At 39.4% G+C, this 15238-nt stretch overlaps 1 protein-coding gene across 9 annotated transcripts in view; it reads right to left on the reverse strand.

Annotated features, from left to right (window-relative positions):
• Positions 1 to 15238, reverse strand: part of LOC135200910 (DENN domain-containing protein 1B-like) — a 79815-nt gene that overhangs the window by 24082 nt on the left and 40495 nt on the right. For all 9 annotated transcript variants that reach the window (XM_064229668.1, XM_064229670.1, XM_064229665.1 and 6 more), the window contains 3 exons: positions 14503 to 14665; positions 2617 to 2708; positions 1120 to 1325 (listed from right to left, as the gene is read on the reverse strand). In XM_064229668.1, coding sequence (XP_064085738.1) covers positions 1120 to 1325; positions 2617 to 2708; positions 14503 to 14665 — 461 coding nt within the window. The remainder of the gene's footprint in view (positions 1 to 1119; positions 1326 to 2616; positions 2709 to 14502; positions 14666 to 15238) is intronic.

Raw genomic sequence — 15238 nt, forward strand, 5'->3', positions numbered from 1 at the left:
GAGCAATACAATATGGCTGACCTCGGCTACCCATGAAGACGAGGGCAGGAGGAGGGGGGAGGGCCCAGACAGCATGAGGCAGGGGGGTAGCGAACATCCATGAAATGCGACAGCAAGCCCTCCAAGGACGGAGAACCTCGTAGCCCCATGGTCTTCCAAAGCGCCGCCGTCTTGGACGCCTCCAACTCTGTAAAAACAAAGAAGACAATGATGAAAAAAAAAAAAAAATTAGCCTGCGGGCCTCCCGATACTTCCAACAACGAATCTATGGAAGAAAAGTAAGAGGACAAAGGCACCACACTATTATGGGGTGTAATCGTATCAGGAGACAAAGCATTGGGAAGAGGACACAGAAAAACCCCCATGAAGGGAGAGAAGAAATCCTATGATGCTCCCTCTTGCTATAAAACAACTTCCACTGCTCTTTAGGCCACACGACATTCCGTACAAGGCTTTGTTAATATATAAACATAGAGCGACACCTACTGCAAGCGATGTGGGTGTGTCACAGCCGAAGCCAAAAAACTAGAACACAGAGAACCTGGAGTTCCGGGGCACACATGATAACGAGGCCGAGAAGGAGCAGAAGTCATAATAACAGCACAAACGCACACACACACACACACTAAACACAATCGAAATAGGCAATGAACCGGGTAAAGGCCGAGAGAGGTCAATGTTATGATCTTTCGCCCAGGCGGTTAAGAAAAGACTGACGCGGTGGTGTAGGTGCGTGGTCCTTGACCACTTTTTACCAGATATACGCATGCGTTACCAGATCTCACAAGATTCCTTGCTTTCAACTGGGATTTAACTGGATCCAGCTAAGCACTATAAATGATCGTATTTTTAAGACCTCAGGTTTGTTCGCGTATGAAGAATGAGTTAGCAAGCCCCGTATTGTTACTGTGCCTAATAAAAGCCAACTTTCTATAATTAGTACAGTACACCTGTTTCAATTTGGCCTATGTTTAGGGTTAAAAACATAAAGAACCCCATTCCTTATATGACACCGTCACAAGAAGAAATAAAACCGGTTGAAAGTAGTACCTATCCAGAATATTTACATACCTCAACAAAGGAACCATTAGCATAGATGAAGTTCAGAGCCATACTCACTTTTTTGGCAGTCAACCCTGACGGGGGATGGTCCTTCACATTTTTCCTTACAGTTATAGTTGACGCAGATCCTGACGCTGACCCTGAGCCTGGACTTTCCCCAGCACTACTAGAAATACTGCTCTGTATTGAATCGTTGCTCCTACTCGACGCTAGTTCTTCAAAATCGTCGCCTAACTTTGCTTTGATTATTTCTTCCATCTCACCTGTAAAGATTAAATTAAATTTTAAATGTTTTTAGCATTTTATAATAATTTTTATACTTTTTATACATTTCCAATGTATTTATGTATACCACTGGATTGTAAATTTTTGCCTTTGTAACTTGTTTCTCCTTTTTATTTTAGTCTGAGAATGCCACACATAAATGTAGTGAAACATCATTATATAAAATGCTCTGGATGTGGTACATTTAAGTACTTATCCTGCTACATTTTCCAAGAAATTAAATTCATCATTATATATGAAATATCACTATCAGATCATCAATATATGTCTTTTTTTATACCTACAACCATCACTACCAATACCATTAATTTTGTTGTCAAAAGTTTGATATGACAGAATTCTTGGCTGGAAAAGTGTAAAATGCTTGTGCGATACCTCTATAATTATGACAACATTCTGTAGAACTCCAAATTTTACCAGTACAAATTAAGTTTAAATATAAGACTGACCACTTGGACCACATCACAATAGGTACACTAATTCGTTGGTCTGTAGCTGTGAACAATCTTACAACATTTCTTTGTAATCATTGCCTTACAAAAACAATCTGACAACCCTTTGATAATTGTATAACATTTATTACATAAACTTATTCCCAACCGTTGATATTTCAAAGACGATATATCAGTAAAATTTCTGTAGAGAAGTTATCTCTGCATATCAAATTATTCCAATGATGTCTGTAAAGTGTTGAGGGATAGTTCTACTCCAACTCCCTTAAGGCAGGCAGATCTGGATAAGTAAAGGGCACTGTTAAGCCTAGTATGTGTATTCATGATAACCAAAATCATGAAATTTTTTTCTATTCCTTTATGCTTTATAATACAATAGCTGGCATTAATAGCAACTGACTATTTATCACTTAAAAGGCAATTGATCTTTGTTTTATATGATAAAACAATCAATCTCCATTACCTGATTTCTTAGATATTTCTGATGCAACATAAAAATAAACAAATTTTTAGTCAACTTCAACATATCATTGTGATGATTTACATTTTATTTTTAAAGAAAATATTACATGAAAGGACAATTATTCAATTTCAAAATTATATCAATATCAGAATTACAATATGAATACTAAACTAAAAATGAGCAACAAAGTAAAATACTGCCAAGCCCATAAATAGTCAGCAAAAATGAAGTTATGTCACACCACAGACAACATTCATAAGAACTATAGTTTAACAAAACTATAAGCATATTTCACTTACAATCTAACACAAAATTAATCTGAATCAGACAATGCATTAAGATATCAGTGCTTACCCATCAAATCTATACTTTGAGGTGAGGGAGTACTTAGACTGTCTGAACTCGGAGACATAATGCCACTCTCAATGAGCTCGTACTTTCGTGTTCTAGAAAATGAGAAATACACCTATAAATAGTTTATCCAAAAAATTTCAACATTCAGATTAAATCTCAATCTATAAAATCCAAGGAAAAACAATAAAAATATGGTTATCTCTGGAACAAGTGCAAGTATGATTTATAAAAAGTAATATTTTACCTCATACAGTATTTGAATTTCTTTTGTACACAGTAGAACCTCGGTTTTCATACATAATCCATACCAGAATGTCCCATGAAATCCAAAATAATAATTCTGGAATTAATGCATTCCAGACACCCAAAACTATTTTAAAAAATACATTTTATAAGGAATAAACAGTTTTACATACAGAAGACAATGAGAAATAAATATAAACGACTAATGAATTAATACATGAACATTTAACATCACTTTTACCTTCACGGAAAACACTTGTTAGTGTATGGAAGATGGAGAAGAGAGGAGAGGAGAAGGAGAGGTTATTGTTTGGAAGAGGAATCTCCCTCCAGAAGGACTACAAGTATCAAGGACCTATCTGGGGTTACTTCTCCTCTTCATTTTTACCTGGCACTATCTGAGGTCACTTCCCCTCTTCATTTTTTACTGGCACTGGGACTAGTTTGAGAGTCTAGCAGACCCATGTTGCACAATGAAACTGTTCAGAGACGTTTGTTTCTGGTGTTCTTTAAAATTTGCCTAAAGTTAAACATGGCATTGTCATTAACCCTCTTACGCCGACTGGACGTATTTTACGTCAACATTTTTTGTCTCCTGTGTGCCGACGACGTATTTTACGTCGACTTACAAAAGTTTTTTTTAAAATTCGCGGAAAAATACTTATAGGCCTACCAGCCTAAAACTTTTGAATCACGCACCTTGGGGGATGCTGGGAGTTCACGGATCAAGGTGTTGTTTTGTTTACAATCGTTACGCAGGCGCGCAAGCGCGAATTTCTTTCTTGCCACACTAAAAAGTATCTGTGACACATCTCGGAAATTATTTCATCACTTTGACATAATTTTGTTACCATTGTAAATTAGCCGTTACATGAAGTATTATAGATGAAAATGTGCACATTTTTATGTAGAATACAATAATAAAATACTCATGATTGTAGCTTTTATCAGTTTTGAGATATTTTCATATAAATAACGATTGGCAAAATTTCAACCTTTGGTCAACTTTGACTCTACCGAAATGGTCAAAAAACGCAATTGTAAGCTAAAACTCTTATATTTTAGTAATATTCAATCATTTACCTTAATTTTGCAACTAATTGGAAGTCTCTAGCACAATATTTTGATTTATGGTGAATTTATGACTTTTTTAAAAACTTTTTCCTTACGTACCGCGCGGTAACTCTTCCTAAAAAAATCATACATGCGATTGTGGTAATGTTTGCACCATTTTAAAATTAGCCGTTATATAAAGTTTTATATATGGAAATGTGCACAATTTCATGCACAATACAACTAAAAACAACCCATGGTTGTAGCTTTTATCAGTTTTGAGATATTTTCATATAAATAACGATAATTGCCAAAATTTCAACCTTCGGTCAACTTTGACTCTACCGAAATGGTCGAAAAACGCAATTGTAAGCTAAAACGCTTATATTCTAGTAATATTCAAGCATTTACCTTCATTTTGCAACAAATTGGAAGTCTCTAGCACAATATTTCGATTTATGGTGAATTTATGAAAAAAATAACATTTTCTTTACGTCCGCGCGGTAACTCTTTCGAAAAAATCATACGTGCGATTGTGGTAATGTTTGCACCATTTTAAATTAGCCGTTACATAAAGCTTTATATATGAAAATGTGCGCAATTTCATGTAAAATACAACTAAAAATAATTGAAGGTTGTAGCTTTTCTCATTTTTGAAATATTTGCATATAAATCACGATAAATAGCAAAAAAACCACGTTCGGTCAACTTTGACTCTACCGAAATGGTTGAAAAACGCAATTGTAAGATAAACTCTACAGTCTAGTAATATTCAGTCATTTAACTTCATCTTGAAACAAATTCGAAGTCTCTAGCAAAATATTTAGATTTATGGTGAATTTAAAAAAATCTTTCCTTCCCTCCGCGCGCGGATTCTCCACCACAAATCTCCGAAATGCGTACGTCCCATTCTCGGAATATTTGCTCCGTTTCATATTAGGCATTTCATAGAGTTTTATATATGAAAATGTGTGCAATTTCATGTAGAATAAAATGATATTGTTATGATACAATACAGTTTCATACATACTTACCTGGCAGATATATACATAGCTATCGACTCCGTCGTCCCCGACAGAAATTCGAATTTCACGGCACACGCTACAGGTAGGTCAGGTGATCTACCGGCCTGCCGCTGGGTGGCAGGACTAGGAACCATTCCCGTTTTCTAATCAGATTCTCTCTTCCACCTGTCTCCTGCGGGGAGGCTGGGTGGGTCTTCAATCTGCCAGGTAAGTATGTATGAAACTTTATTGTATCATAACAATATCATTTTCATACATTCAACTTACCTGTCAGATATATACATAGCTGATTGACACCCTTTGGTGGAGGGCAAGAGACAGCTAACTACTGACTAGACAGGTAAACAACATATGTTGTAGGTATTTGATAGACCTTGGGTTCCTCTGTGTTTTCTAGACGAAGGGTCGACTTCCTAGCTATTGCATAGGAGTCTGCTTCGTCTCAAGAGCCTTAGCAAGATAGTGATCTGTGGCCAAGAGTTCTTGTGGGTCTACCGATGGGGTCTTATCCACTTACTCGGTCGAGCCTAATTGGCATTTGTCAATGGGTGCTAATCCGCTTATATGACAATATGCCTATGCCTATTGGCATAAATAAGGAGCGCAACACTGATCCCGATCACCTGTTCCTAACATGAGGGTTCGCGCTAGAATTGAAAAAGAGTTATCCCCCAAACTCCTTTCAAACCTCAATAAAATTCACTAAGTTAAAATAAATTCAACTCATTATTAAAGGATCAGTGTCGGCTCCTTATCCCAGCAACGTATCCGCTGACACGTATAAACCAAGAGAGAAGGATCTCTCGTAGGTTAACTTGACGTCCTTCGTGTAATGAGCAGTCAACACATCGTTGCATCTCTCATATGTTAAAGCTAATATGTCTTCCTGACATATTGTTACGAAAAGAACAAGAATTTGCAAAAGCTCGCACTTCATGAGCTTTTAAATTCTCAGCTGTTTGAAGGTATCATCAAGTCACTTATGAAGTGCTTTAGAGATCACCATTGTTTCAAAGAAGACTAGGACTTTCTTTGAACTGGATCTCATCTAGATGAAGCCTAGAGCCTGGCTTGCGCCTGGCTGGCACTTTGCGCCTGGTTGGCGCCTCGCCCTGGCTGGCGCCTTGCGCTTGCCTGGCTCCTTGCGCCTGGCTGGCGCATCCTGTTTGCCTGGCGCCTCACGCTTGGCTGGTGCCTCGCACCTTGCCAGTGCCTTGCGCCTGTTTGGAGCCTCGTGCCTGGCGCGTGGCTGACTTCTCCCCACTTGCTGGAGCTTCGAGCTTGTTAAGAGTCTCGAGGAAAACTGGCGATGTCCACATCGGACACTTTTTTTTTTTTTTTCCCGATTTGTTCGCCTCTAGCGCACTGCGCCAGGTTGGAGGCCCGCTCCTTCTCCTCATCAGACAATGACAGTGTTCATATTGACTGTCTTTCTCTGGCGTCTTCACGCCTGTTTTGGCATTTGGCGCCTGACTGGCGCTACATTGTCCGAAAGTCCTGAAGATCCACCATCGTTTCTCAGGAGACTGGAGAAGGGTGGAAGAAATTCTTTCACTTTGAGCTTTTGGCCTTTGCGGCAAGGGGAGGTGATTTTAGTCAGCTACATCCAGTAGACGATAGGAAATCTAAAAGTCCGAGAGACATGTCTTGCTCCAAGGAGGATCCTTATTGAATACTTCCGTTGCTAACGAGTTCTCCTCCTACATGTTGACGAGTTTTCTCGTTGCAGAAGCTTCCCTATCCTTGCCCGAAGGAAGGGAAGGAGCCTGGAAGTTTGAAGAGATTCTAAGCTGAAATTGGTAGGACTCCTGATTTCTAGCTCTTTAATGTATCTCTCTGAACCTTTTCGGAAGTAGTTTGAGCCCTCATCGCGTTCCCAAGACTCTGTCAGTAAACGTTTAAACCTTGTCTTCTTCCGTAGATGACAACGTCAATACATTACCTGGACAACGAAACCTCTATCTGAAAGCGTTGATCCAGGAATAAAAGGCTTTAGTTCTTTTGCCAAACATACTATGCTGGCCAGAACCCATTGCCGAGTCTTTATAGAATTTGATTCCGGATCCTAAAGCCCAAAATTTCACTTGTCCTTTTGATCGTTTAGGACCAAGAGAAACATTTGATGAGGAGCAGTTCCATCTTGTCGGAACACGGAATCTGAGGCCCAGATTAGGATCCTATTCTAAGTATAAGATCTCCTACTCTTATCGTATAGAGGTATTGTATAAGATCCCGAAGATCTTAATTCTCTACTATCTCTAATATTCTTTGTCGAGACAGAGTATATCTTTTTACTGTGTTCATCGATAGCATAAAATACCAAGGTGATTTTTCCCCCTGAAAGGGAAGAAAACCATTATGTGGTTCACAGAGGTATCGGAAGAGGACAGTTTCCCCTTTCCATCTAGCACGATCTGCAGCAACTCTATGTCTTTAACATATTTGAAGGAATTATCAAGCTTCCCTTGAAAAATCCTCTCATTCATATTTACTTCTGGTCAGTCTGCACGCAGACAGACTCAGAGTGGATAGGTTTTTCAGGTCCAATATTTATAATAGATTCTGATAAAATCTCTACTCTCTTAGAAAAACCTTCCAACACATGCTGAGAGAAGAACGTGACCTCTGTGAATCCAACCTTTTTATTGCCAAAATGATGCATTCATCTTCTTCCTTTGATGCCCATTTATCTTAATATCTGTTAAGAATATATATAACTAGGGGAAAAAAAGACTAAAGTTTATTCCCCTATTTAAATTAAAGATGGCGTATCTTGCTTCCTCTCTTGTTTCGAGGAAAAGGAAGCAATCTATAAGAAGTTCGTTCGTCTTCTACTTTGCGAAGAGATCTGTGAATACTTTCCACAGGTTCTCACAACTCTTTCCAATATATGTTAAACATACGTTAACAGTTATTATCGTCGATCAAGAAGGTTCTCACGGACGTGCAAAATCCCGCATCGAACCTGGTAAGGATCGTTACGTTCCGTGTCTGTTTCCAAATAGGTTAAATCGTGCCCTGCCGAATTAAAATCCTTTATAATACCGTCACATTGTGGTAAACAGCATTCATCTAGGAAACTCTTGTAAGGATAGTAGGAATTCTGTAATTAACCACGGTATGTGCATAAGGCTTAACCGTAACCGTTATCTTAAGGTGAATTTTCTACTACATTCTTTCCTCGCCGAGGCAGAGAGAGATCCTTAGCAAAACGAATACGATGTTATTCATGTTTGCCTAAAAATCCCCTCAATTCTTGGTTAAGTCCCTGATTGTAGGGGGAATATACGGTGAACCATTCGCTCCCTTAGGAGAGAGAGATGTAACCAACCGCTCACGACCGAGAACCGGATGGTACTGAATTGGCTTACAACAATTACAGCCGTCTCGTTCACTGCCTGGCTGCATTCATTCTGAGTTGCCAGTTACTCCCTTCAATGAAGGGATATAATAAAATTATTCTCGAGCCTAAGAAAGCTCTGAATAATGCAAATTTAAGCCAAACAACCTTTGTTAAATACCGAAGCTGAGTAGGTATTGTCGTAACAAACCTTTTAAGCGAAGTCCTTACTAGGAAAATCCTGTAAGGATATAGATAATTCCGTAGCGAACCAGAAAGGCAACTATGGTATGCGTATATGACTTGTCATTCAGTAGTCGTATACACTAAGTCTTCTACGACATTCTTTCCTCTCCGACATGCAGAGAAAGAATGGAAATCTTACTCTCTTCGTTCTTTTCGTCAATAAACCCGAATGAGTATTAGTCGAAAGAGATCGCAAATGACAACCGAGGATCGAAGAGAATCTCTCCAGCTTTTATTATCTTGGAGATAAGTCCGTATTTTACGCCTTTCTTATCTGGAAGAGCCTCTAATCAATGAATGAGAGCTCGTACGAATCTTGTTCAACTTCCAAACGATTGCCCCTCTTTCTGTAAATGGTTGGTTGCATTATTTTTTAGAAGGAGAATGATTTTAATATCCTCTTACTAATACTGAATTCATTCTCACAATTATGCTCTATCTTCCATTCCTCAAGTTGGGAGAAGATTGAGCAACCGGAGGAGAGCGCTTCCTTTCGAAAGGTGAAGGGCTTTTAGCAGTACGGCTCTAACCTGACAAGGGCTACGGCAGCCTGTGCTACATCTTGAGTCCCTGCCAGGAAAAAGCCGAACTTGCTCTTGCCTTTATTGCATTAAGACTATCCTGACAAGGGCGACGACCGCCTGTGAGACAACTCCCGTCCCTATCAGGAGAAGTCTCGAATGTCTTTCACCTTTCGCCTGGAAGACTCTTGGCGGTTGTCAGGCTCTTCTTGTAGGAGAAAGTGCCTGGCGCTAAGCAGGAGTATCTTGCCTAGAATACTCCTGGCGCCTGGGAGGAGTATCGCGATCGGAATACTCCTCGTGCTCGGAATACTCCTGGCGCCTGGGAGGAGTATCGTGCTCGGAATACTCCTGGCGCCTGGCAGAAGTATCGCTTTCCTAGGAGGAGTATCGTGATCGGAATACTCCTGGCGCCTGGTAGGAGTATCACGTTCCGAATACTCCTGGCGCCTGGGAGGAGTATTGTGCTCGGAATACTCCTGGCGCCTGGCAGAATTATCGCTTTCCTAGGAGGAGTATTGTGATCGGAATACTCCTGGCGCCTGGTAGGAGTATCACGTTCCGAATACTCCTGGCGCCTGGGAGGAGTATCGTGCTTGGAATACTCCTGGTGCCTGGCAGGATATCGCGTTCCGAATACTCCTGGCGCCTGGGAGGAGTATCGTGATCGGAACACTCCTGGCACCTGGCAGGAGTATCGCGTTCCGAATACTCCTGGCGCCTAGGAGGAGTATCGTGATCAGAATACTCCTGGATCCTAGCAGACGTATCGCGCTTGGAAAGTCTTTCTTGTGCGGAAGGTTCCGCGCGCCTGGAAAGTTCCGTGTTCGGAATGTTCCGCTTATCCGGAAAAAGATTCCCGCTTGGAAAGTTCCGAGCGTCTGAAAGGCGATCCTCGCCTGGAAAGTTCTGTACGTCTGGAAGTTTCCGCTTGTGCGGAAGGTTCCGAGTGATTGTCAAATTCCGCTTATGTGAAATGTTCTGCACATTTGGAAAATATTCCTTCTTGGAAAATTCCAAGAGCCTGGAAGGCGATTTGAATCTGGAATCTTCCGCCTTCTGGAAGGTTCCGCTTGTGCGGAAGGTTCCGTGTGTGGAAGGTTCCGATCTCTTGTACATTTGTTCTTGCTTAGAATTCGACAATACTTCCATTTTCGTCCATAGCCCTCCCTTTCTTCTGAATGAGAAGGACTTCCACTTCCGATGAAGATCCTGGTTCATAGTGCTTCAGGCGCTTTGCGCCTTGTTTCAGACACTTTAGGCGCATTGAGCCTCGTTACCGGAGCTTCATGCCCGAGGAGCTAGAAGCTTAAAAGTTATATATATATGTGTAATCACTAAACGAGATCCATATAATTCATTTGATCAACAAATATTCTTTAATATCTAATTCGTTCTTCTCAGAATAGATATATTTTCATATACACGTACCGATGAGGAATTTATTGAAATAACTATTTCAAACCCCCATGGGATAGAGCCCCCCCTGTCCAGCTGTACGGGGGACGAACACGGATAGGGCAATGCCTCTACCGCAACTGTTATCGAATGATGTCTTCCTTTCTCCGTCTCTTCTGAGGTTCCGATAGCCAGACGAGATTATCTTGCATCTTCATTTAATCTACGCCGTTGAATGTTTCTTCTCCTTATTCGTCAAGACGATAATAACAAGGGGAACACATTGAATTAGGATGCCTTTCCAATGGCTATCCCTGGCAGTCTGGGACGTCCTACAGAACCTGCTGAGGGGACGCCTGATCGGTGGGGATTCTCCATAACCTCCGTAAGGCTTTCGACATTCCTTCTCCTCTGGGCCTGTGAGCTTGGATGAGGTCTAGACCTGGGAGCGAGACAGAGCCGATCAGACGCACCCTCTATTGCAACGGGGAACACTATAATCACTTCTTACCTTATAATAGCTCTTATCTTGAGCTACATTCCTTTATCTTCAAATTGCAAATGAATTTGTAGTTTCTGTGTAGTAAGAAGGCCATGAGGAAACAACACTACTAGTACTGTTAATATTCTAACTGCTCGTCAGAACGAGAGCTATTAAAGCTTCTACAGAAAGCATATCTAGTTCTATGTTTTTCTGACTTCCTCAAATAGGAAGTTACCTTATTTTCCTCAATCAAATTCTAACATTTATTACACTTTATCAATGAATAAATATTTATATTTCCCTTTCTTGCAAACTATGTAATTGTCTACCGAAAACTTCGGTAGTTACACATCCTCTATTCTTCGAAAACTTCGAAGTTAATTCATCAAAAGTTATTAAAAAGTTATTAAAATCGTAAGCCGAACCACCGATCCAGTACTTCCCTGTTAAAAAGTTCGGCCCCAGAAGATCGATGGCGATGAAACACGAAAATCAAATCAGGAGGGAAAGTTAACATATGTTTACATTCCCAGCGACAGAGAGAATCTGATTAGAAAACAGGAATGGTTCCTAGTCCTGCCACCCAGTGGCAGGCCGGTAGATCACCTGACCTACCTGTAGCGTGTGCCGCGAAATTCGAATTTCTGTCGGGGACGACGGAGTCAATAGCTATGTATATATCTGACAGGTAAGTTGAATGTATGAAAACAAAAAATATTTGAAGGTTGTAGCTTTTCTTATTTCCAAAATAATTGCATATAAAAAATATATAGTATATAAAAAATTCGACATTCGGTCAACTTTAACTCGTCAGATATGGTCGAAAACTGCAATTGTAAGCTAATACTCTTACAGTATAGTAATATTCAATCATTTGTCTTGATTTTGAAAGAAATTGGAAGTCTCAATCATTTGTCTTCATTTTGAAAGAAATTGGAAGTCTCTAGGACAATATTTAGATTTATGGTGAATTTTTGAAAAAAATATTTGTTTATGTCCGCACGTTACGAATTCATGCATTATTTTGTGATAATATTTTCTCTGTGTTGCTTTTATCGTTTTACAATGTGTTATATACCAAAATGATAGCAATTTAGTGTACAACGAAAAAAAAGTAACTTGTTACCTTTAACCATTTTGCGCACAGCGCGATTTGAATACAATTATATATGAAATTTCGTTTTTGCGCTATCATATATCGCATTATTTATATATGATAATGATAATTTTTTTCATTCTGATGGTTGCATACTAAACTTCAGCCAATGACAAAAAAAGGAGCCAAAAATGAACTCTTAATCTTGAAAACTAAGCGCGCTGTGATTTTTTGAAAAAAATATTTTTTCCACTTCCACGCTCACTCTGAAACACCTTCAGCACACGGGAGACAATTTTTTTTACCGCTTCGGCGGAAGAGGGTTAAACATGTTGGGGACAGATTACAAGATATTTGTTGGGATGATATTTCTCCATAAAATTTCTTACATTACTCCACTTTGCAAACATGTTCTTAATCACTGAAGTAGGCACATTATGTACCTATATCCATTTACTTTCTGAATTTTTCAAACCAGCCTCTGCTGACCTGAAATTCACTAACAGCAGTGCTTGTACCCACTTTTTACTGAGATTGGCAAGCAACATCCTCCAACACTTTGCTATGAGTTCTTTCTTAAATTCTAAAGAGTTTCTTGCCTTTTCTACAGAAGGGCTAGCGCTTGGAACTTTCTCTGGCACCATGATGGCTTGTTTAGAAGTTACACTCGAATAAAAAGCACAACAACAAAGGCAAAAGCAGAATGGGAAATAAGAGAACACGGGATGCTTTGTTTGGGTGCTCGGTATGTGCCTAGTTAAGCTGTGGGCCCTGGAAGAAGCTTTCAGAGTGTATGAAATCCGAGGATAAGTGTGATGGTAATTGCTTCCTAGCAAAGAAAGATAAAGGAAAGGAGAACGCATTTTCGAGAAGTTTGGCAGCAAGGAGGCGTTAGTGCATTGTGTTGGAGGTGCCTGTTATCATGATGGTTCTAGAATCGGCAGGAGTGTTGTGGAACTCGTCAGGCGCCGTCATGACATGAGAAATGCCACAATTTCTGATGCAATACCTTGTCTAGATTCATCTAAAAAGTTCCGGAAACCTCAGGAGTCTGTGACGCTCGCCGTAGGCTCCGCCCCCAGAGTGCCGTATAAATACGACGGTCGTAGCAGCAGCCGCAGAGATCGAAAAAGAGAGATCACCAGTTAGTCACAGAGATATATCCTCAGTAAGAGCCACAGATCAGATTATCAGTGAGAGATCAGCAGCAGCAGAGATCATCCGTGAGAGATAAAAGAGAAAGGGACCGACGAAGGATCAGAAGAAAAGTTGCTCGAGAGTTGGCTGGATGTTGGTCTAGTCGTCTTCAGGAGTGGACGATCGAGTTATCTCGACGTTGAGAAGACTTCAGAGAAGAAAATGTCCTGCTAGAGGTTTTGCTTTAGTTCCTGCCTTTCAAGTATCAAGAGTAGACTTTATTTTCTGCAATACAGAGTCAAGAGGACGTCTGCAATTGCCGCTCTCCTTTTCTGAAGCCACTGCTTCGAGTCACTAAACCGGCCCGCAAGTATTTGAATTACCTCGCTGTTCCCCCAGTTCATGCAGTATAAGATTCTATTTTTTTATGTAAATAGGAAATACCATTCTGCATTTACCTTTGTTAGTATGCTTGTAAATAAACCTTTGTTGTGTTAGTGTTTCTTTCTATATTCGTATCCCCAGTTTCTTTATTTCATATCGAACCTGAAGCGGACCTCTCTAACAGAAGCTGTAACAATAAGTACGAAACCCAATACATAATCTCGTTGGAAAAAGTCTATGAAAATTGAATCATACGAAAACCAGGGAATAAGAAAACCTAGGTTCAACTGTATAAGTATTTTTGTTGTTTCATACAACAGTTTTGGAGACACTTTCCAACTTCCCAAACCCAACAAGATGAATAAACACAATATAAATTGGAAAATAATAAACATATCACGATATCATGATCAAGGGCTCTAAACAAACAAAACTCAATGAGATGACTAGTGGCACGGAAGTCTACCACCACTTAAAGGTTTCAAAGTCCAATGAGAAATGACTTTGCCTACTCTTGCTAAATTCTATACTATCTCTCCATGGAGATACTGATAACCAGGACTAATATTTACATAATAGTAAGTATTTTGACACTAACAGAGCAATCAGCACATCTTGTCATAGTTAGCAACCTAATTTTTCTTTACATACTTTGGAATTCACCCAGTAAATGTTTAATAGAATGGATATTAAAACATTAACCCTTCTTTCTCCAAAATTATGACTGCCCTTTTCATTTTCATCTGCTGAAATGTTAAATTTATCCATAAAAGAGCACATACACTCAAAGGGTTGTTACAGTTACAGAATTACTATTGTGGTTCAAGCATGTTTTTTTTTTAAATATAGACAGTTTTGGGTTAACCTAACACATGCTTAATATATAGCACATAAAGTATCCCAAAGAAAACTAATGACTTCATAATCAAAAAGATGGTAAACAAGTATTCAACACTCACCCTGGAAGCGCACTACTGTCTTCTCTAATATTGATCTGTGAAGCTCTCTTGTAGGTTGTTTTTGCTGAGAATCCTGGGACATTACCACCAACGGTACGAGGCCTCCGTTTGACACCCATCACGGGCGATGAAGGTGCTGAGCGGGGCTTTTGAGGCGAATCACCTGAAATGACAAGAAAATATCCTAAGTAAGTAAATTTCGAGTTTAATTTTAACAACTTAGGTTGACTAATGTGGTAAAATTTAACAGACTGAATCCATTACACAACTTTTGAGTTTAATTATTATAGATTTAATTAATCTAAAATAATCTACAATTTACATAAGAATCAGAGGAAGGTGTTGAACTTTTAATAGGCATGAGAAAGAAATGAAGATGAGATGACTGAAAATCAATGAAATTATAATTACAATGCGTAGCGTAAACTGGAAATGAAGCCGAGGAAATATATTATACAGTTGACCCCCTGCTTATTCGCTGCTTCAATTATTCACAGATTTTTCTGTGGAATATATAACCACATTATTCGTGGAAAATTTACCTATTCACAGATTTTACCATAGAGCAATTACTGTATTTTCATATTATTTTCATGACTAAAAGGTTTAAAAAGCATTTTAAAGGGGGTCTTTGGTGTTTGAACTATTAAAGTAGGCAGTTATAAGCATTTTTAGGGGTGTTTCAGTATTCACAAAAGGGTGTGGTATATACTTGGTATATACTTATCCCCCATGA

The sequence above is a fragment of the Macrobrachium nipponense genome, chromosome 27 (genome assembly GCF_015104395.2).
Source record: "Macrobrachium nipponense isolate FS-2020 chromosome 27, ASM1510439v2, whole genome shotgun sequence".
Taxonomy (NCBI): domain Eukaryota; kingdom Metazoa; phylum Arthropoda; class Malacostraca; order Decapoda; family Palaemonidae; genus Macrobrachium; species Macrobrachium nipponense.